Below are 23,847 nucleotides of genomic sequence, written 5' to 3' on the forward strand. Positions count from 1 at the left end.
ATGGGCGGCCGCCGCCTGGGCGCGCTCTGGAGCCTGGCCATCCTGGCCAGCTGCGTCGCAGCCGGGGAGCGCGGCGGCGCGGCGGAGGGGAGCAGCCCGCCACCCCCCGGCACCCCCTCGCAGGGGCGGGGAGGCAACGCGTCGCGGCCCCTCGCCCCCCGCCACCCCCCGTGCCCCCGGCGGCCGGCCATCCAGCAGTCCTTCAAGTACGTCAACACGCTGGTGGCCGGCGCGGTCTTCGTGCTGGGCCTCGTGGGCAACGCCACGCTGCTGAGGATCATCTACAAGAACAAGTGCATGCGGAACGGGCCCAACGTCCTCATCGCCAGCCTGGCCCTGGGCGACCTGCTCCACATCCTCCTCGACATCCCCGTCCACCTGTACAGGGTAAGCCGCTTGGCCGGGCGGAGGGGGCTGGGGCTCGGTGGCGGGGCGCCTGCTTGGCATGCAGCTCCCTAGAGAAGGTCCATGGCTCAGTGGTAGAGCGTCTGCTTGGCACGCGCAAGGTCCCAGGTGCAATCCCCGGCGTCTCCAATTCAAGGGACCAGGCAGGTAGGTGATGGGAAAGACTTCGGCCCGAGACCCTGGAGAGCTGCTGCCGGTCAGAGTAGACAATACTGACTTTGATGGACCAAGGGTCTGATTCAGTAGAAGGCAGCTCCATAGAGAAGGTCCATGGCTCAGTGGTAGAGCCTCTGCTTGGCATGCGGAAGGTCCCAGGTGCAATCCCCGGCATCTCCAATTCAAGGGACCAGGCAGGTAGGTGATGGGAAAGACCTCGGCCCGAGACCCTGGAGAACTGCTGCCGGTTAGAGTAGACAATACTGACTTCGATGGACCGAGTGTCTGATTCAGTAGAAGGCAGCTCCATAGAGAAGGTCCATGGCTAAGTGGTAGAGCCTCTGCTTGGCATGCGGAAGGTCCCAGGTGCAATCCCCGGCGTCTCCAATTCAAGGGACCAGGCAGGTAGGTGATGGGAAAGACCTCGGCCCGAGACCCTGGAGAGCTGCTGCCAGTCAGAGTAGACAATACTGACTTGGATGGACCAAGGGTCTGATTCAGTAGAAGGCAGCTCCATAGAGAAGGTCCATGGCTCAGTGGTAGAGCGTCTGCTTGGCGTGCGGAAGGTCCCAGGTGCAATCCCCAGCATCTCCAGTTCAAGGGACTAGGGCAGTAGTAGAAAAGAGCAAGAGTCCAGTAGCGCCTTAAAGACGAACAAAAATATTTTTCTGGCAGGGGATGAGCTTTCGTGAGCCACAGCTCACTTCTTCTGATACAGCTAGAATGTGAATCCATCTGTCTTTAAGTAGAGGAGAGTGGATTCAGACAAGCATATGTAAATGTTAACAGTATGTAAATGTGAATAGCAGGCGTGATGGGATTAGGTGTGGTATGCAGAAGAGTCTGTGATGTCCAGGGGAGAGATGGGTGTGGAGAAATCAGCATTGGTCATGAGCCATGAATGCAAGGTCTTTATTCAGCCCAGGTAAATGCATTGACTTTAGTTTGAATATCAACTGTAATTCAGGTACTAGGCAGGCAGGTGATGTGAAAGGACCTCTACCTGAGACCCTGGAGAGCCGCTGCTAGTCTGAGTAGACAATACTGACTTTGATGGACCAAGGGTCTGATCCAGCTTCGTTTCTTCATGTGTTTAATCAGTAGATACATTAGTTAGTCTGACAGGGCAGAGTTGCACCCATTTAAGTCTACTAAACTTTATGGGCTTAGAAGGCTGTAACTGTGCTTAGGATCACACAGGCTGCAGTGCTAAGAATACAGCGTCATGTGTTCCTTAGGATTGCCACCCTCCAGGTACTAGCTGCAGATCTCCTGCTATTACAACTGATCCCTGGCCGATAGAGATCACTCCCCTGGAGAAAATGGCCGCTTTGGCAATTGGACTCTATGGCATTGAAGCTCCTCCCCAAATCCCACCCTCCTCAGGCTCTGCCCCAAAAATCTCTAGGTATTTCCCAACACTCAGTACTGGTGGCTCTCACCACATTGATTGATTCCACCAGCACTCTGAAAGACCCAGATAAATGCTAAATATAGACACCGTCCTTCAATCAACTGTGAGCAGGTACTATTAATAGTTGTACGTTGCCAACCTGGAGATCTGTTATTACAACTGATCTCCAGCCGATAGAGATCAGTTCACCTGGAGAAAATGGCCGCTTTGGCAATTGGACTCTATGGATTGAAGCCCCTCCCCAAACCCTTCTCTCCTCATGCTCTGTCCCAAAGTCCTTCCTCTGGTGGCGAAGAGGGACCTGGCAACCCTAGGGGTCCTTGATACTCAGGCAATGGAAGCAAGAATCTAGAGGAATGTACCTCTGAACGTGTGCAGAGTTCTTTGCGGTCATTAGGTACAACCGGTCCATCCAGACAGGATATTTTGCCTCTTCCATTTTTATCCCACTCTTTCTCAAAGTAGATAGATCGCGATGAGTAGCCGTGTTAGTCTGTCACTAGCAGTAGAAAAGAGCAAGAGTCCTACTAGCACCTTAAAGACTAACAAAATTTCTGGCAGGGTATGAGCTTCCTTGAGCCACAGCTCACTTCTTCAGATATAGCTAGAATGGGATTCCATCCATCCTTAAGTAGAGACAAGTGAATTAGAGTGAATTGTGTGTCTATTTCACTCGTCTCTACTTAAGGATGGATGGAATCCCATTCTAGCTGTATCTGAAGAAGAGAGCTGTGGTTCATGAAAGCTCATACCCTGCCAGACATTTTGTTAAGTCTTTAAGGTGCTGCTGGACTCTTGCTCTTTTCTCAAAGTAGTTCAGAGTGGCCTATTCTTCTGTCTTCCCCATTTTTATTCTAATAATCTTTTTGAGGTAGGTTAGGGTGAGAGAAAGAGTGCCTGGCCAAAGATCACCCAATGCGTTTCATGGCAGTGCACATGTTTGAACCCTGACTTCCCAGATGTAGGCTAACTACTCTGATTCTTGCTTTTTTGTTTACTTCATTCATACCCTACTTTTCTGCCCAATGGAGTTTCTTCCAACATTCTCCCCTCCTCCGTGTTATCTTCACATCAACCCTGTGAGGTGGGTTAGGCTAAGAGTGCGTGACTGTCGCAAGATCACTTTGCAAGCTTCCACGGCTGAGTGGCGATTCGAACCTGGGTCTGCCCGATCGCTGGTTGAGAAGGGCAATGCTTCTCAGTCAAAGAGCTGGGCTTCCACACAGCCTGATCCCTTTTGAGGGTGGGGGGAACAGATTAAGGCCCATCAAAGATACCCAGTCTTCACACAGAGGACCATTTGACTGTCCAAAGTACCTACGGGAAAGGTTAGAAAAAACAAGAGTGAATCAAAAGGAAAGTGAACAGGAAAGAGCTAATGATTAAGCCTGCCCAGTGATATATGTACCCTCTGCCCTGAAAACCCTTTTGTCTAATTCCAGAGACCTCACGGGTCACTGCTGGGAGTTGTGCTTGAGTTACCCTCCATCTCAACTACGCGCAGTGATTTCATAGGGGAGGGAGTTCTCTTCGGCGGAGGATGGGTTGTAGCTTATGAAATCATGGTCCCATTCAACCCTGTGACTCAGTAAATATTGAAGCATTTACGGATAGATTGAGATCCAACCCCCTTCTAGGAGGCATGCTTTTGATGCCCCTTGGCTTGACCCATTACATTTCTTTCTTTGATGTTAAATAGCTCTCGAGCACCTCCTTTGATAACATTTGGAACAGACTCCAGCTATAGTTGTTTGTGGTGCTAATCCTCTTCCTCAACTAAACAGACATTTCCTGCGGAAGTCTTTCCTGCCTTCTCCCTCGATGGCCTGGTGCAGTGTGGATGACTCCTGCTAGTCTTGGGTTGGCATATCCTCAGAGTGTGTGGAGGGGATACAGCTAGATGGCCTCCGAACGGCCCCAGCTGGTTCCCCTCTTCCCATTTCACGGAGAACATTAACTGTTCCAGACATTCCAAAAACTGCCAACCGGCAAACGAGCTTCTTCGTACTTCCATTTCCCCCCCACAGATCAATTCCAACCAAATAAGTGCTTTCAAATCTGCCTTCCCCGCCCCCCCAGCTGTTACATCCCCAACATTTCAAACCTGTTTTGCTCAACATTTAAACATAATTTGTCGAAAAAAATTAACATTTACGTTATTGCGTATAGATGTGTCCATGTCAGCGCCTGTTGGGATGCCCCAGTGTTTAGTGCTATTGGCAGGTTGGATTTCCTGCGCAGAACAGTAGGCGTTCCGACTTGCCAAGCTCACGATTTCCATGCAAATTGGCTTTCTTTGCTGCAGAGCTCACACAGACACACAGCAAATGCAGCCTCCCCACGGAGGTATGTTTTACTCGATCTGAACTTGAGTCAGGGAAAACGAGGGGAAATGGGTTTGGAAGTATTTGCTTCCAAGCCGCTGCTCCTCACTGTGCCTTGCTGGGATGGGGAGAGTCACCTGCCCCAAGGCGAACTTGTAGTAGGACCCTCGCTGGATGTGGCCTTGGCCTAAGCTTTTCTTTTTATAGCCCATCATGGGAGAGCCAGAGTGGTGTAGTGGTGAAGAGCTGTGGTTTGGAGCGGTGGGGTCTGATCTGGAGAACTGGGTTTGATTCCCCACTCCTCCACATGAGCGGCAGAGGCTAATCTGGTGAACTGGGTTTGTTTCCCCACTCCTCCACACGAAGCCAGCTGGGCGACCTTGGGCAAGTCACTCTCTGTCAGCCTCACCTACCTCACAGGGTGTCTGTTGTGGGGAGGGGGAGGGAAGGTGATGGTAAGCCTTTTGATTCTCCCTTGAGTGGCAGAGAAAGTCGGCATATAAAAACCAACTCTTCTTCTTCTTTTACTTGTTCTGAACTTGAGTCAGGGGGAAAAGGTTTAGAAGTATTTGCTTCAAAACTGGTGCGCCTCACCTGTGTCTTGCTGAGATGGGGAGAGCCACCTGCCCCAAGGAGAACTGTAGTAGGCCCTGGCTAGGTGTGGCTTGGCATAAGCTCTTCTTTTTATAGCTCATTATGGAAATTGAGGCAGTATACATAAGATTCCTAGGAAGCCCCCCATCCTGGCACTAACCAGACTCAGACCTACTTTGCTAGAAGGTACATCATGTGCCTTCAAACATGCACTAGAAACACTTTTTGACTAATCCAGTGGTTCCCAACGTGGGGCACATGCCCCACAGGGGGCAATTTGGTTTTTAAGGGGGGCAATTCGAGAATGAGTTATTAACAGTGATTTTTTTGCATTTCTTATGGTTCTAGGGGCCTCATATACAGTATATAAATATATATTGTGACATACACATTTTTAAAATTAAAATCAGAATGTACACAGCGGTCAGCTGGTGACAATATCACAGGGGGGGGCATCAGGATTTTAGAGATGCTTAAGTGGGGCATGGCCAAAAAAAGGTTGGGAACCACTAGTTTAATCCGAGATATGTAGAGCAGTGGTTCCCAACCCAGGGGCCAGAGACCCCGGGGGTGGCATGTAGCTATTGCGAGGGGTTTGTGAATCCACTTTGCGTATTAAACATTATCATTTTGGTTTTTGACTTTATGCATTCTCTGAATCAATGGATACCAATAATACAGCAGCTATCAGATGAGGGCGTCCTCTGCTAAATGTTTTGATGGTGAAAAGGGCCCCTCATATTTGAGAAGGTTATGAACCAGTGATGTTGAAGGCAGATGGTTGTTTGAGTCCCCATTGGGGGAAAGGCAACATATAAATGAAATAAATAATAAATAGATCCGGTCACCTATAGGAACCGTGATTCTGGTGGGCTATCCAGACTGTTGTCCTGACCCATTGCATATAGTCTTAGGAGTGAGCACCTCCTTTGGGACTGACTGCTGGGGCCATCTTTGTTCGTATTAAACACAGTACTAAACCTTAGCAGCTTCCTCTTTCCCAGACTCTACATCAGTGAGTGGCTACTTACAGATCACCATTTTTATCAGGTTACCATGACCAAGGCCGATGCCAGTCTTCTTTGCGCCCTAGGCAAGGCTAACTACTTGTGCCCCCCCCCCCCATTGCTAACCAATTTTCAAAAACAGATGTCTTGTAGAAAAAATAAAAGCCAGATGCATTCCTACAAAACTTTTTATAAGATGTTATAATTAATTATTTTCCATAGCACTGTTGTGGTACATATCTTAAAATAAAAAAATATAAATTGTCAGTTGCATTTTTTCAAGAAACTAATCTGTTTAAAACGGAAGCAGTAACATCCTCCTTATCATTTGGCAAGATGGTACAGAGAGCCGATACTGATGCCAACATGGTGTAGTGGTTAGGAGCAGAGGGCTCTAATCTGGAGAACCGGGTTTGAATCCCCAGTCCTCCACATGAACGGCAGGCTCTAATCTGGTGAACCCAGTTGGTTTACCCACTCCTACACATGCAGCCTGCTGGGTGACCTTGGGCTAGTCACAGTTTTCTCTGAACTCTCTCGGCCCCACCTACCTCACAAGCTGTCTGTTTTGGGGAGGGGGAGGGAAGGTGATTTTAAGCCAGTTTGATTCTCCTTTCGTTAGAGGAAATCAGGGTATAAAAACCAACTCTTCTTAACTACCCAGAGACAAACTCATACACCTTTGATAAAATATCCCTTGTTAAATGGCCACTTCTGTTGGCCCAGTGATAGGGATGTTGCCAGTGTGGTGTAGTGGTTAAGAGCAGTGGTTTGGAGCAGTGGAGTCTGATCTGGAGAACTGGGTTTGATTCCCCTCTCCTCCACATGAGCAGCTGTGGCTAATCTGGTGAACTGGATTTGTTTCCCCACTCCTCCACACAAAGCCAGCTGGATGACCTTGGGCAAGTCACCCTCTCTCAGCCCCACCTACCACACAGGGTGTCTGTTGTGGGGAGGGGAAGGGAAGGTGATTGAAAGCCGGTTTGATTCTGCCTTAAGTGGTAGAAAAAGTCAACATATAAAAACCAACTCTTCTTCTTCCAATGAAAGATACCTTCCAGTTGCTCGTAAGGCAACCTTTCATCGAGGTAAGAAAGCAGAATTCTGCCTGTGGCGATCAAAGCAAGAGCCAGATCTCCTGCAGAGGACAAGTATGGGTGTGAAAGAGGGGAACAAGCTTTTTTCTTTCCGTTCCACATCCCTGGTTTTATACAATTCTTGGACTCGCACACGGGGCCCCTTCTCGAGTTCCAGTACACAGTATTGTATGGTTCGGCCATGTATGGTTGGCCATGTAAGGATGGGGCAGTGGAGCAGCCCCTTATTTTCCATGAGCATTTACGATAAGAAATGCTTCGTTTAGATGTCTGTCTCCTTCCCTCCGTCCCCATGCCCAGCCCCTGCCCAATGGGAAATTATCACGAGTGTTTTCAGCCTAGACCTTTAGCTCAGGACACGTGTCTCTTTTTCCCCCCTGGAGTTAGCTGAAATCTGAGCATCCGTATTTTGAAGTATTACACAGCATTACAATGTGCTGACAGGTTTCTCTTTGTATCCCTTATTTTCGGCTATTACGATGGGCCGTGTTAGTCTGTCACTAGCAGTAGAAAAGAGCAAGAGTCCAGTAGCACTTTTAAAGACTAACAAATTTTCTGGCACGGTACAAGCTTTTGTGAGCTGCAGTTCACTTCTTCAGATACAGCTATCCATCTATCCTTAAGTAGGGTAGAGTGAATTAGACACGCAATGGCAAAGTAAATGTCAAAAAACAAGTTAATGACATTAGTAGGCGTGATTGGATTAGGGGTGATATGCAGAGGGGTAGTAGCCATGGAGAAATTAGCATTGGTGATGAGACAGGAATTCCAGATCTCTATTCAATCCAGGAGAATGCACAGCCTTAAGCTTCATTATTAGTTGTAATTCAGCAAGTCCCTCTTTCTAATCTCCCTTTGAAACCCCTTTGTAAGAGAACGGCTACTCTTAAATCAGCAACTGAATATCCTGGAAGGTTAAAATGTTCTCCCACTGGTTTCTGATTGTTGTGGTTTCTGATGTCAGAGTTATATCCATTTAATCTTTGTCGCAGGGACTGGCCTGTTTGTCCAGTGTAGAGGGTGGAAGGGCATTGCTGGCATGTGAGGGCATAAATCACATTAGAAGATGAACAGGAGTTCATCTTCTTTTGGCTGTTGTGCACCTTAGTTTTTGAAAGGTATACGCCTAAAAAGAGTATGATTAGACATGTAATGTGTGTGTGCATGAGACGGAGTGTGTGAATTTTGAGTTTTGAACTAGGTGTGTATGCCCAGCAAGTCTGGAGTGGCAGGAATAAAGAAGGATCCTTAAAGTCTAGCAGATTCATTGTGGCCTTACTTCATCAGATGTATTAACAGCACACTCCTAAGCAGAGATCCACCTTTCAGAGCCAGCTTGGTATAGTGGTTAAGAGCGGCGGACTCTAACCTGGAGAACCGGGTTTGATTCCCCACTCCTCCACATGAGCGGCAGACGCTAATCTGGTGAACTGGGTTGGTTTCCCCACTCCTACGCATGAAGCCAGCTGGGTGACATTGAGCTAGTCACAGCTCTCTTAGAGCTGTCTCAGCCCCACCTTCCTCACAGGGTGTCTGTTGTGGGGAGGGGAAGGTGATTGTAAGCTGGTCTGATTCTCCCTTAAGTGGTAGAGAAGGTCAGCATATAAAAACCAACTCTTCTTCTTGATGACAATAGGATTGCACTGCCCTATTGCACTGTAATTGTATTAGATTGGCTAGTTCCCTGACTAAACTGAGGCTATCGTATTTTGGTCATGTCATGAGACGACAAGAGTCATTGGAGAAGACAGTCATGCTAGGAAAAGTTAAGGGCAGCAGGAAAAGAGGAAGACCCAACAAGAAATGGATTGACTCAATAAAGGAAGCCACAGCCTTCAATTTGCAAGATCTGAGCAAGGCTGTCAAAGATAGGACATTTTGGAGGACTTTCATTGATAGGGTCGCCATGAGTCGGAAGTGACTTGACGGCACTTAACACACACACACACACACACACACCCAGTTCCCTGCTGCACCTACATATGTTGGAAAGATATCATTCCCATCTGCCAAATGTGTAAACCTTACCCCTGTTTTTGCATTAGCTTCATGACACTTATCCTTGCCCTTAAATCCTTCAGTATTGTTTATGCTACTCCATACAAGCTTATCTGTTATCAGCTTCTTCAGTCTCCTCGCTTTTCTGTCTCCATGTCTTCTGCCCGGTCTCATTAGCAACAATCTCTCCCTCTCCCCCTCCCTCCTTCTTCTGCTACCCAGTTCTTCTAGATCTCATTCTCCAATTTGCTGATCTTTTGCATCTGCCTTCATTTCATAAGAGCTCCGTGGCGCAGAGTGGTAAGTTGCAGTACTGCAGTCCAAGCTCTGCTCACGACCTGAGTTCGATCCCAACAGAAGTTGGTTTCAGGTAGCCGGCTCAAGGTTAACTCAGCCTTCCATCCTTCCAAGGTCGGTCAAATGAGTACCCAGCTTGCTGGGGGTAAAGGGAAGATGACTGGGGAAGGCACTGGCAAACCACCCCGTAAACAAAGTCTGCCTAGTAATTGTCAGGATGTGATGTCACCCCATGGGTCAGGAATGACCCGGTGCTTGCACAGGGGATCTTTACCTTTACTTTTTCATTTCATTACTCCAGTGTGGTACTGTCCTCTTTAAACTTCCTGACCAAATTATTGCTATGCATTGAGAATTAGGTCGTAGGGCATCCTCTATGAAAATACAGTGTAGTAAACTTAGCTGCAATAAGTATTTTCCCATTGACAAGGTTTATGAAACTGTGCTAACTGGTTTGATAGTGGCAGTAGCCTTCCCTTCCCCTCCCCACAACTGACACCCTGTGAAGTAGGTGGGGCTGAGAGAGCTCTAGGAGAGCTGTGACTAGCCCAAGGTCACCCAGCTGCCTTCATGCGGAGGAGTGGGGAAACCAACCCAAATTAGAGTCCACTGCTCTTAACCGCTACACCACGCTGGCTCTCTTCCAGGCGGGCTAGAAATTGAAATAATAAATAATAATTAATAATATTGTGTTTGAACAATTTGCTAATAAACTTAGTCAAGCAAAAATCCTGATTGCACGTGTATTTTCTCATAATGTTTTTGGTGCCCCTCCATTTGCCACTGCCCACTCTTCCCTTTTGCTGTTCTTTAAGTCCTTGAAACATTTTCATTTCCCAATGAGTGGCTTAAAGATGTGAAGTGTCCCCCCCTTTTAACTTTTGGTCATTTGCCTTTCACAGCTCCATTCTGGAGGAAACTGGCCGTTTGGAGCAGAAATATGTAAACTGGTCCCCTTCATCCAGAAGACATCAGTGGGCATCACAGTGTTAAGTTTATGTGCTCTCAGTATTGACAGGTGAGAAACAAATGCTTATTTTTATTTTTACCAAATATGCACATTTGGTATAAGCAATGTTTAAAACATTGAGTTGGGTGCAGACTAAATTTTCCAGTGGCAGAACGGACATTTCTCCCACCCACCCCCAGTGAAGCTCATTAATTAATTATTTTTTTATGATACATCTGTTACCATAAACACAGGATCGGGCCCTGGTGCCATCTGAGCCAATAACCACACCAAGGGGGTGGAAGGGAAATCTTTTATTTGTGATCACAGATAGGTGCCCAAGCATCCAAAAGCCATGCACATGTTCATTCTAAAATGCTCACAATATAAAGCATTCAATTTCCTTCTTCCGTTATACTTATTTGGAATCGTACTCATTCTAGACTCCTAGCAAGTGTGGTGTAGTGGTTAAGAGCGATGGTTTGGAGCGGTGATCTGGAGAACCGGGTTTGATTCCCCACTCCTCCACATGAGTGGCGGAGGCTAATCTGGTGAAGTGGATTTGTTTCCCCACTCCTACACACAAAGCCAGCTGGGTGACCTTGGGCAAGTTACAGCTCTGTTAGAGCTCTCTCAGTCTCACCTACCTCACAGGGGTGTCTGTTGTAGGGAGGGGAAGGGAAGGTGATTGTAAGCCGGTTTGAGTCTCCCTTAAGTGGTAGAGAAAGTCGGCATATAAAAGCCAACTCTTCTTCTTCTTCTAATTGGCACACTTGACCATAAGTCCTTGAGCATGCGTAGAGCTTACTTGGCTGTATAACTAAACTCCCAATACGCCTGCGTAATTATCCCTGGAGGCGGATAGCTTCCTTCAAGGAGGTGTGTTTTACTGGTTTACACGTCACTTAGGTAACTATAGTGCACTTCTTCAGAAGGTCAACTGGACCATGTTGTGATTTACAACACTTTCTGTATTCTCCTTATCTTATCGTTCCCTGCCAGAGCCATGAACGCTAGACACAGCTTGTTGCTGCTAAGCAAGTGCAGCTATGCTTAAATTTTCAACTCTTATTCTTATTTGGGGCCTGGATCTTTCAGGCCTTGGTCTCACACCTACGGTGACCATGAGACTTGGATCCTTTGAACAACTTCTCTGCCATACAGCATGCTTCCTCTTGCACTAGCACTTCCATTTGTGCAAGGGTTCATGGAAAAGAAGAAGAGTTGGTTTTTATATACCAACTTTCTCTACCACTTAAGGAAGAATCAAGCTGGCTTACAATCACCTTCCCTTCCCCTCTCCACAACAGACTCTCTGTGAGAGGCGGATGCTAATCTGGTGAACTGGATTTGGAATTGTACTCATTCTAGACTCCTAGCCAGTGTGGTGTAGTGGTTAAGAGCGGTGGTTTGGAGTGGTGATCTGGAGAACCGGGTTTGAATCCCCACTCCTCCACATGAGTGGCAGAGGCTAATCTTGTGAACTGGATTTGTTTCCCCACTCCTACACACAAAGCCAGCTGGGTGACCTTGGGCAAGTTACAGCTCTGTTAGAGCTCAGCCCCACCAATCCCACAGGATGTCTGTTGTGGGGAGGGGAAGGGAAGGTGATGGTAAGCCGGTTTGAGTCTCCCTTAAGTGGTAGAAAAAGTCGGCATATAAAAACCAACTCTTCTTCTTCTAGGATCACATTAGTTGGGAAGAGCAGAGTTGAGCCCTAATCCACTGTCTAACATAAACTATCCTCTGTTCATTTCTTAAATCGAGGTATCGGGCTGTAGCTTCCTGGAGCCGTATCAAGGGAATTGGAGTGCCCAAGTGGACAGCTGTAGAAATCGTATTGATCTGGACCGCGTCTCTTGTCCTAGCCGTTCCTGAAGCGATAGGCTTCGATATGATTGTTATCGAATACAGAGGAGAGAACATTCGGACCTGTCTGCTAAATCCCCGGCAAAAAACACCTTTCATGCAGGTAAGCTGCCCATTCTTGATCCGGGATTACTGCACCACAAGGTTTCCAGAGGTGTAAATTATAAGTGCTTTTCTGTTGTGACGGTGGTGGCCATTTATAAATACCAGGCGTTAATGGATTAGATACAAGATAATCTCCGCGGCAAATTTAACATTATGGTGTTCGGCTCAGAGTTCTTGTAATAAAGGCCTGCTTGTAACTAACTTGCCTCATCACCAGGGTTGCCAACCTCCAGGTGGTAGCTGGAGATCTCCCGCTATTGCAACTGATCTCCAGGCGACAGAGATCAGTTCACCTGGAGAAGATGGCCGCTTTGGAAGGTGGGCTCTATGGCATTATACCCCATTGAAGTGCCTTCCCTCCTCAAACTCTGCCCTCCTCGGGCTCCACCCCCAAAAGCTCCAGGTATTTCCCAGCCCAGAGCTGGCAACCCTACTCATCACATATGACGAGTAACAACTAGAATAAACCTTACATAGATTGTGTGGAAAGCAGACCTTTATAGTAGCCCTCCAGTTACAGAGAGACCAGAGGGACAGCCCCATACCCTTGAAATACCCCCTTAATATTATTTTTGAAGGCTGTGGAGGGGCCGAGATGTCAAATGCCAACCTTATTCAAGGGTGGGAGTCAAGAGATGAGGCTGGTGGGCTTCATTAAGGGCCCCTCAACTCTCCCCCTCCCAATAATTTCAGCAGTGCTTCAGATTTCTTTTCCATCTGCTGTTTCCACATGCAAAGAGGACAGGAATTGCTCATCCAGTCTTCACCATTTCCCTCATTCTTTTCCCACCTGGGGAAGAAAGAGCCTCTGGCCAGGTTATACAGCCAGAGAAAAAATCAAGGCAAGGCTTCTTTTTTGCATTGATAGCTCCCATGCAACTAATCTCCTTTAGCAGTTGGAAAGAAGAGCACAGATCTGTCTGTCTCTTTACTACGTTTTATCCTGTCCTCCCTCCGAAGGGTACGATTTTCCATTTCCCCACTATATTCTCACAACATCCCTGTGAGATAAATTAGGCTAAGAGAGAGAGTGAGTAGCCCAAGGAGATCCAGTAAGATCCATGGCCTTGTAGGAATCTGGATTTCCCTGATCCGAATCCAGCTCTTTGGTCACTTTTCGAAAGTAAAGAGTGCTGTAACTCACAACCGATTCATGGCAAATCCATGAAGTCCCACTTCATGGGGTTTTCAAGGCAACAGATGGGCAGAGGTAGTTTTCCATTGCCTTCCTCTGCATAGCAACCCCAGTCTTCCTTGGTGATCTCCCATCTGAGAACCACTGTGCTACACAGAGAGAAAAGAATGGAAGGGAAGAGTACATTCACTGTTTTTTTCTTTCTAACTGACTGACATATATAGCATCAGACCATTGATCAGTGTTGGGCAGGGGCTGTAGCTTGGTGGTAGAGCAACTGCTTGGCATGCAGAAGGTCCCAGGTTCAATCCCCGGCATCTCCAGTTAAAGGGACTAGGCAAATAGTTGATGTGAAAGACCTCCACCTGAGACCCTGGAGAACCGCTGCCGGTCTGAGTAGACAATACTGACTTTGATAGACCAAGGGTCTGATTCAGTATAAGGAAGCTTCATGTGTTCATGTGTCGACTGGCTCTCCAGGATCTCAAGTCTTTTTCAGCATCTCTCGGAGTGATGCCAGGGTTAGACCCAGGGACCGTCTCACGGGGTGCTGTGAGTGCTGATCAATTAATTTGGGCATGTGATAATGAGGTATGTACGTCACTGCTGCATGGGAAGGGTTTCCCCCCCTACTTGTAGAAGTAAATTCTTAACATCTTTTTCCCCCCGTTAGTTCTACAAGGAAACTAAAGATTGGTGGCTGTTTAGCTTTTATTTCTGTTTGCCGCTGGCAATCACCGCCATCTTCTATACCTTGATGACCTGCGAGATGCTAAGAAAGAAGAGTGGGATGCAGATTGCTTTAAATGACCACTTAAAACAAGTAAGACGATGCTCGAAACCTTCCTGAAAGGAGAAGGGGTTAAATTAGTCACCATCAGCACAGTGAACACCCTGCTTTAAGCAAAATAAGCCTCCCGCAGAACTTTGCTATAGATACTTGAGGTAGCAGTCAAATAAACTATGGTGTAATGGTTAAGAACGGTGGTTTGGAGTGGTGGACTCTGATCTGGAGAGCTGGGTTTGATTCCCCACTCCTCCACATGAGCGGCAGACACTAATCTGGTGAACCAGGTTGGTTTCCCCACTCCTACACATGAAGTCAGCTGGGTGACCTTGAGCTAGTCACAACTCTCTTAGAGCTCTCCTAGAGCTCTCTCAGCCCCACCAACCTCACAGGGTGTCTGTTGTGGGGAGGGGGAGGGAAGGTGATTGTAAGCCGTTTGATTCTTCCTTAAGTGGTAGAGAAAGTTGGCATATAAAAACCAACTCTCCTTCTTCTAATGTGCCCCATGATGAATTATCACAAGTAGGCTTCATGGGGGAAATAAGGGAGAGGAGAAAGACGCATCTTTGAGCTGACCACCATGCAGAGATGAGGTGGTGCCATAACTTCCTGGGATCTGGAAAAACACAAAAATAAATATCACAAAGCAGTTATATGGACACGACAACAGGGATCATAGTAAAATCCTCTTGCTTGGTCGTTGTTAAAGCCAGTCTCCCAATTCTAATAATTATGGTAAAGAGGGGGGTGTTTGTGCGTGAGCATACACAGCTAATCTAGAAGTGTTCCATTACACTGAAGTTATTAAGTCATGTATATGAGGATTGCAGATGGTAACAGTCATAGTTCCATCCTTCTACTAGTTTGCTGGTAGGAACGTTTGAAAGGAGATCAAAGAGCAATGTCTAACAAAATACACAGATTTTCTTTTTGGAGCGGATAAGGGATAGAAAGCCCTTTCTTCTCTCTCTCTCTCTCTCTCTCTCTCTCTCTCTCTCTCTCTTTCTCTCTCTCTGGCTTCTGATCTTTTACTTAATCCTCTTGGTTTTTCATAGCGTTAATCCAGGAGCTTGGTTGGAGGGATTTTCTGATATGTATAGAATAAGCAGAATGAATTCAGTCATAGAGATTACTTTCCTATTGGAAAATGCTGCTACTTTGAATTTTACTCATATGCCTGTGCTCTTTTTCTTTTTTTAAAATGGCGCTTTTTTTGCTTTCAGAGACGAGAAGTGGCCAAAACCGTGTTCTGCTTAGTGCTCGTTTTCGCGTTGTGTTGGCTCCCCCTTCACCTTAGTAGAATATTGAAGCTCACCGTTTACAATGACAGTGACCCCAATAGATGTGAATTCTTGAGGTAAGACAGTCACAATGGAGTATCAACATAACTCTTTAACTGGTCCCAAGAGACTGCTGATATTATGATTTATTCTTTTAAAGAATGCATTTAGAATGAGAAATGTGCAGCCAGTTCATATAACCAGTAGCCTAGGTGAGCATCACCAAGTTTGTGCAGGACTGTTTGCTGAAGTGCTTGCAGCTGGGCCAGAAGTACATGGGAGTGGCAGCTTTATTCTCCATTATTGAATCGATTACGCTCAATTACGCTCAATGCAGAGACATTCCTGTTCTATGAGAAGAAAACATTATGTACTCAGAATGAGAAGGGCCCGTGTGCGCAAGAATCATACACAAACAAAAACAGAGAAGTTACTTCTTGAGCTCTTTGCTTGTGCATCATAAATTGAATCTATCTTACAGTCCACATTCCATTTTTTATGATAAAATGTGCAGTACATTTTCCTGAATAAGCAGTTATCCTGGCAGGCAGTACTATATAGAATGGAGCCAAAAAGAAATCTTATGGTCATGGGAAATGTTGAGATGTGGGGTCATGCAAAGACCCCCAGATGGAGGACTCTTTGGACAGAAAAGGGGTGTTGTGTGGTCTCCTGCTGGTGTCTCACAAGGGCTGGGGGTTCCCCTCTTGGTCTGACCTCTGCACTGCTTCTTACCTCAAAGAACCTCAGCTGACACCCACATTCTTCTCCCCCCACCAAGGTTATGACCTATGTTCATTCTCTGAGCCTAGTATTTAAGATTGCCAACTCTGGATTGGGAAATCCCTAGAGATTTGGCAATGGAGCCTGGGAAGGGCAGAATTTGGGGAGGGGAGGACCTCAGCAAGGTATAATGCCATGGAGACCACCTTCCAAACCAGCAGTTTTCAGACTGGAGATCAGTTGTAATTCCCAGAGACCTTCAGGCCCCACCTAGAGGGTTGCACCCTTATCTTGGCAACCCTATTAGGTAGTACTCCACTGAGCATGGCCTAGTCCGCCTTAAATAGTTGCAAGCTACATACCATTTATGGAAAAACCCTACAAGATACCCAGGTCTCTGGTCCAAACACAGTGCTGCGAGCCAATAACCATGGCGACTATCTTTTCTTTGATCTCTCTTTGCACCAACAGCTCCATACTGTTTGGCTATTCTTGGCAGCTCCCTGGCAACCCTGTCCTGGGCTCTAAAGGATTAGATTCAGGGTGGGGGGTACATAGTTGAAAGACTAGGAAGAAAATCTCTTGCTCTTGCTTTCTCTTTATGTTTTTATTAACCAACAAATAAATTCTAGTTCACTATCCTTCATTTCTTCCAGGATTTCTGACTTCCAGACTTTCCATTGGAGGGGTCCTCTTTTATCTCCTGGTTTCTTGATTCCTTAGCGAAACCTCCCAGCATTCAATCACCATCTTGAGTGTTTTCCCCATCTGACTTCCTTAAAGCCTGCTGTATTCCTAAGAATCTTCCTAATAATTGTAGAACCTGTTGCTCATTCTTTGTGGGAAATTCTGGTTGCACCCTGGAGTAACATCACTAGTTTATTCTGGGAAGACAAGAGAAACTGATCCGTATAATCTTCCTCTTTCAGAAGATGGTGTGATTCAAATGTTAAACCTAAACAGAAAGGGGAAGAAACCAGGTAACCAAGAAGGTTGACAGAAGGCCTCACAACAGAATAAATACTAGAATCATAGAGTTGGAAGGGACTGCCATCAGAGTCATCTAGTCTAACCCCCTAAACAATTCAAGAAATTCACAACTACCTCCCCTGCACACACCCTCAGTGACCCCTATTCCATGCTCAAAAGATGGCCAAAAAAAAAGAACCCTCCAGGAACCCAATTTGGCCTGGAGGAAAATGGCTTCCTGACCTCAAAGTGGCGATTAGCATTACCCTGGGCATAAAGAAAGGGCAATGGGAGCCAAACACTGGCACAACGCTTCCTGCCCTCCCTCTCATCATCTGCCTAAGTTCACAAAAACAGTATTGCTGACAGATGGCCATCTAGCCTCTGCTTAAAAACCTCCAGGGAAGGAGAGCTCACCACCTCCCAAGGAAGCCTGTTCCACTGAGGAACCGCTCTAACTGTCAGAAAGTTCTTCCTAATGTTTAGCCAAAAACTCTTTTGATTTAATTTCTGGTTCTGGTCTGACCTTCTGGGGCAACAGAAAACAACACTCAGTCGTCTCCTCTCCAGAATAAACATACCAAGCTCCTTCAACCTTTCCTCATAGGACTTTGAATAATTTTACTCTATGGTGTGTATTTTAATAATTTGTACCACTGAGGAAGGCCCTGTGGCTGAAACGCTTTTGTTTTTTAATTGATTTATTTTTACTATTTGTTATGCATGAAAGCTTTGTTAATTTAACATATGTAACCCATTAGTATTTATTCTGTTATTAGGTCTTTTTTCAGCCTTCTTTGTTAAGTGTTTCAAATGCTGTGCATGATCCAGCACAAAGAATTTTAAAAGTTCCTTTGAAATAATTATAATGAGGAATCCATTTATTTGCCACTGAAGTTCAGCATTTTGACCCAGATGACTGCTTGCCTGAAAATACGCAGTAACATGTTGTTGTTTTTTCATTGTCTTGCAGCTTTTTGCTGGTCATGGACTACATTGGTATTAACATGGCATCTCTGAATTCCTGCATTAATCCTATCGCTCTCTATTTTGTAAGCAAAAGATTCAAGAACTGCTTTAAGGTAAGAAGTCTTTACTAGCCGGTTACTGTAGAAATGAAGGTAGACTGTAAGATTAAATCTTTGCACTGCGGACTTTGCCATAGTGCTCAGAAGTGATCAGAACGCTGGGTTGAAATTATCTGTACCCCATAAACAGAGAAAGAATAGCATGCATTTAGGACCAGTTGATGATTGAAGGTGAAACTTTCATAAGAACATAAGAAAAGCCCTGCTGGATCAGACCAATGCCCATCAAGTCCAGCAGTCTGTTCAACACAGTGGCCAACCAGGTGCCTCTAGGAAGCCCCCAAACAAGACAACTGCAGCAGCACCATCCTGCCTGTGTTCCACAGTACCTAATATTCGGCATGTTCATCTGATCCTGGAGAGAATAGTGTATATTATCTAGTAGCCAGCAGTGAAAAAGCCCCAACACTGCTGGTGAAATTCCCGGGCTGAAGCAGCTATCTGTGAGTAAGATTGACTCCTGCTTAGTAAATACACCTCAACCATACTGAACATTAAAGCTCTTCTCATAATGAGTAACTGCTCATTTCATAGCCCAAAAGGCAGCCCAGCGGGCTTCAATTCATCTTTTTATAGTTCACAGCACATTGTCCACAATGTAGAAATAACATGATTAAACATGGAAAATAAATTAATCAGTGTAGCATTGGGTGGAATCCATGAGTGTTTATGATTTCCATGCTAAAAAGCAGCATTTGGCATGAGGATTGAAAATGCTACGGTTCGTTGGAGGGCCAGATGGCACAGGATGCTGGAGATGTGTAATTTTGACCTACCATGCAGCCATAGGGGACTTTGGTCTGGATGAAGCAGTGGCACCCCCACCATCATGCTGATCAAAAATGGTCCCTCTAACCTGCTTTTAAGCCTCAGGGGGAGAAGACAGTCACAACGTGAGTAACTGTCTTCCCACCCCTACTTTAGCATACAGCAGTCAGGAGCCTGTTTCTGATCAGAGAAATGGCACTGGGAGAAGAGCTGGACCCCATTTCTCCAGTGCTGCAGACCTGATCCAAATCAGATCCTGTCACTGCTTTTTTTAAAAGTCAGATTATGTAAAAATAAAAATAAAATTTAAAATGGAATAGCGTTTGGTAATGTTTGGATCTTGTCATTATTCTGGTGCTGGCTTGACTACTTTAGGGTTCATTGAAGTCGGGGGGGGAGGTGGAATGAGGAGAAGAAGTGAGCCAGTTGACGATGTAACTGATGGGGATGTTTTCCAATTAGCAGAGTTACACAGGATTCCACCAAGAGGTCTGTCTTTGTGCCAATCAGTTTGCTGACTTGCAGACAGCTTTGATTGTATATAAGCAATAGCTCCTAGTTTTGCATGAGCTATTCTGTTCTTTGGTTCTGCTTGCTAGACACCGAGGCAAATGTTTTGCTTGCATCCCCTAGACAGCAGGCAACGTTGCAGTGTGGCAGGGGGATAGAGGCAAATACTACACTTCCTCTCTTCCCAGATGTCAGACAGCATATATTCAGCAATATATGTAGACTATGATCAGTGGCACACACACAAATACACACAAAGAAGAAGAAGAAGGTCTTACAAAGAAAACTTGTCCCAGCAGCAGGAAAGCAGTTTGGGGGTATCAGTTTTTGGCAGGTAAACAGTACAGACCAGTCTCCATCCTCAAACTGCGCTCCCACCAGCTGCATTCTGTAAAAAAGAAAAGCCTTTTAAACAGATAAAAGGATTACACATCATGTCGGAAAGCAAAGGAATTTTGCTATGTGTGAGGTAGCTTAACTCTTATGGTGCATCACAATTCACTGGGCAATATTTGGCTGAGCTGTTCCAGTTAAAACATGTACAGTACTCCCAGTTTGATTCCCTTCAGCCTTCCAGTCTTTGAAATTCCCCTGCGATACTTATCCTGTTCCATTGATAACAACAGCCCTGTACCTGTGGGCTATATGCAAGATTTTTTCCCCCTCAACCCTATTTTCTTGCTGTCTGTCTATGAATCTTTATGCATTCAAGATTTAATTGCCCTTTTTCAATGGTTTTGCTTGGCTGTAAGCTAAAGATCCCTTTTTCAGACCGTACCTGCCAGTGGACTCCTTGGTACATATCCTTTTGCACTGTCCTTATGTATACCAACTTAGGCTAAAATGGATGATGCCATGTTTTAACAAATGGCCCACACCTTCTCAAGCAACTTTGGAGCAAAAGGTTCTCTTAGAGGATTCGTACCCTCAGCGTACTTATTTTGTTGCTCTGTTTTTTGGAGGCCGCAGAGAAGAGACGAAGGGAGGTGTTTTTAGAGATGGGTCTTATTTAAGTTTTATGGGTTTAGTCTAAGAACAGGGCGGGGAGGGAGAGAAAGCTGTCTGGCAATTTATTCTGCTTCTTTAAAGCCAAAGGCTCTCAAGCAAAGGGATTCTGTTGTTTTTACTTTGGGTCCAGGGATGAATCCAAAAGCTTACTGGGGAGGGAATGAAGAGGAGCTCTTTGCCTCTGGTGGGTGGGCAAAACTGGGCAGACTGATTGGCCGTTGTCTTTGGAGAGGCGTGTAGGGTTGTTCCTCTGGGCTGAGCTGAACAAAGCAAAGGGCAAGAGAGAGTAGCTACTTGTGGCGTGGACATGGACGCTCTCATGTCTTCTTCTTCTCCTCCCGCCTTGGCAACAGCAGCTCCCCTGCCCTCATCTGAAAGGAGGCCAGAAGGGGATGGAGCAGCCTGTCCGCCTGTGCGTATGTTTACAGGGGAACGGCTCAATTGCCTTTGCCCTCTCCTGAGTGAGCACAACTCCAGAGAGGCTACAGGCATGCAAGGAAATGTTAAACCACGCCTGCTTTCCTCCAATTGAACTTCTCCCCGCTCCTGACTCTTCCACTTGACTTGTGTCCCAACTGTCACACACACCTCACTTCCTCCCTCAAGCGTGCATGTGTGTTGACACACACATGCGTGTGGAAAGAAACAAGGTGAGCGGCACTGGAAAAAGGAAGGAGTAATGCACTCCCCAGCCCCAGCTGCATCCTGCTGTGTGCATAACAGTCTTTTCCTCCCCGAGGCATGCGCTGTTCTACGGACGCTTCCCAGCCATAATCATAGTACAGCAAGATTCTGTCCCGCACAATTCCATTAATCTTCTGTGTCTACTAGCTTTTTTCTTCTCAGATTATGAGCCTGGCTTTTAATCTCTTTTTCTTCTTAGTAAATGCTGAATTTGCACAATTGCACCTTCCTGAACCCCAGTGTGTTTGATAAAGAGCCATAAAATGAAAGAGTTGGGGGTTGGTGGATCTTGAGATGTGTTCAGATCCTAAGGTCATGAAGTAGCCAGGTAATGTTAAAAGGATGTAGTAGATTAAGTTGGCATCAATAGGCAAAGTGCTGTGAGAAAGAAAGAAAGAGAGAAAGAGAGAAAAAGAAAGAAAGATCCAGTAATAAAAGTAGAGAGGCAGAATAACAATTGATAAGAGGGACAGAAAATGCTTCTGTTCAGACAAGACCCTTGAAAGCTACATACATTCTTAATGAGGCATATGCTTTCAAGAAAGAGATCCAGCAGGTTGATTGCAAACAGTAACTGCTGATGTGGATCGGGTGCCTTCATTGCACAATATTCCACTGCAGATCACGCAAAACACTGCTGATCTGGATGTACCACTCAGTCCATGGGGAAGGCGCTAAGGCAAGGAGTAGACTTGTTAGGCTCAGAGGTAGTCCTTTTGAACCCTGGGCACAGTCAACCAGGCAAAATGTTTTGGCTTGCTGACTAGGACAAGGGGATTCAAGAACCAATCTGGAACCCACACAACCAAAAAATCTCCAACAAAGAGGTATCAGGAAATATGAACCACCCCCAGCACTTGGCTATGGTTCTTCAGTAACCCCCTATATGAGACAAGATATCCATCTTCTTCCCCCCCCTTTAACCAACATTCAGCAGCTTTCAACATTTTGTGCCTTGGGGTATTTTTGGTTAATGTGCAAAGTCATATTTATGTGCAGACCTGGGGAGTTTTACCTTTTGTGACCATAAACAGAGCCAGCCGCTTCACAAGCAGAAGGTGTGACAGGGACCCACAAGGACTCACAGCAAAAGGAAATCTTCTCCCTCTGACCCCACTCCACCCCTCTTGCTTCATTTCTCCACCCCTTCATCTTGTCTGGCTCCACTTCCCCCTCCTGGAGGTCATTTTCCCCACCCCCAGGCACTTGCTTTTCTCCTTCCACTGCTTCCCTGCTGGATTTTCTCCCTCCCCACTGCAGCCCCCACAGAATCTCCCCCCCCCCATCCTCTCCTCTCTCCTGGTATCTTCCAAACTTACCCCCTTCTGTTTGCAGCGCTGATTTCAGGATACCATTTTGGGTTGCTCTGACAATCCCAAATGCCACCAAAGTTCGTTTTTTGTTCCGGCAACATCTACACCTTTCACTGATTTGGGGGTTTTATAGTCTTCTTCCCCCCACCCCCCATTATTTTTCAGCTTTTCATATTTGTCTGCAAACTTGTTTTCCATGGGTTTATAGAAATCTGTGCCCTGACCCCATTGTGTGGATTATTTGATCAAGCACATGAGGGAGGAAGCATTCATTGCTCTTGGATAGTTTTTTTTAGTTCAGATACCTTTATTGGCATATCCAGCATTTATCTGAGTACATTAAGCAAATAACATAACTTATTATAAGGAAGAGTGAATTGCCATCACACCAACAAAAAAATTAGCCACAATTTCTATGGTTTTAAGGTCCTGGCTGTTAAGAAGGGTGAGAACCTTTAAATAATTAGAAAATCCCTCCATCTGAATCAGGATAGGATTTAGGAGTTTTAATCGTAACATTTGATGAAAAGGGTGCTTTTGGATAGATAGTGGACTTTGTTGTGGCACTGAATGGCTCTGAACTCCTTGTCGGAAACAAGACTATTGCAGTTCTGCATGTTTCGATGTGTTGCATCAGACGATTGCGCCTTCTAATAGGGGTTCTCTTCTGTTTCCGCAGTTGTGCCTGTGTTGCTGGTGTCAGTCCAAAGATATGCTGTCCTTGGAAGAGAAACAGTCCTGCCTAAAGTTCAGAGCTAATGATCACGGATACGACAATTTCCGCTCCAGTAACAAGTACAGCTCATCTTAAAGGAGACGGCGTTACCCTCAGCTCGTGTGCGCGGTTTCCAAAGCCTTCCTCTGGGGGTGGGTGACAAGGACTGTTAACAATAAAAACACTCGGGTTTCGGAAACCCCTACGTTTGGCATTTGCACCAAAAAAGCAAATCACCCAGCAAATCAGTCTGTATCTCTCATAATTGTGCATAGTGTCTGTAACTAGTGGAACTGGGAGGAACAAAAAAAAAACCCTTGTAAAAGCACTTAAAGTCTTCAGAAATGAGCACTTCCAGATCGACTACAAACCCCCTAAATTGAATCACTTCGTATTCATTCGAGTAGCCCTGGAAGGCTGAGTAATAATTCTTAGTAAATAGCATAGCAGGACTGTGGGCAGAACAGAGCCAGCATTGTCTGTAAATCGCTGTATGAGTATGTCCATCTAAAATATAACCCTGTTATTTGGTATACTTTTGCATTCTGTGTCTCCCTCTATAGTAAAAACACACACAAAAATTAAAACAATTTTATATAGCTGAGAGAACAAATCGGTTCTTTGCTGCTGTTAAAGTAAGGAACTATAGCTG

At 45.9% G+C, this 23,847-nt stretch overlaps 1 protein-coding gene across 1 annotated transcript; it reads left to right on the forward strand.

The window, feature by feature from the left end:
• Nucleotides 1-23,324, forward strand: EDNRB (endothelin receptor type B). The gene is made up of 7 exons (XM_056862137.1): nt 1-387; nt 10,195-10,310; nt 12,009-12,213; nt 14,024-14,173; nt 15,361-15,494; nt 18,083-18,191; nt 23,160-23,324. The coding sequence occupies exons 1-7, from the start codon at nt 1-3 to the stop codon at nt 23,289-23,291; spliced, it is 1,233 nt and encodes a 410-aa protein (XP_056718115.1). The 3' UTR covers nt 23,292-23,324.
• The last annotated feature ends 523 nt before the right edge of the window (nt 23,325-23,847 follow it).

Source organism: Euleptes europaea, chromosome 16, assembly GCF_029931775.1.
Source record: "Euleptes europaea isolate rEulEur1 chromosome 16, rEulEur1.hap1, whole genome shotgun sequence".
Lineage (NCBI taxonomy): Eukaryota > Metazoa > Chordata > Lepidosauria > Squamata > Sphaerodactylidae > Euleptes > Euleptes europaea.

Excerpts from the sequence above, each read along its gene's own strand:
- EDNRB (XM_056862137.1), top strand. The coding sequence starts at position 1 with ATGGGCGGCCGCCGCCTGGGCGCGCTCTGGAGCCTGGCCATCCTGGCC. Across the intron at positions 12,214-14,023 it reads AAAAAACACCTTTCATGCAG|TTCTACAAGGAAACTAAAGA; the intron begins GTAAGCTGCCCA and ends TCCCCCCGTTAG. Across the intron at positions 15,495-18,082 it reads AATAGATGTGAATTCTTGAG|CTTTTTGCTGGTCATGGACT; the intron begins GTAAGACAGTCA and ends ATTGTCTTGCAG.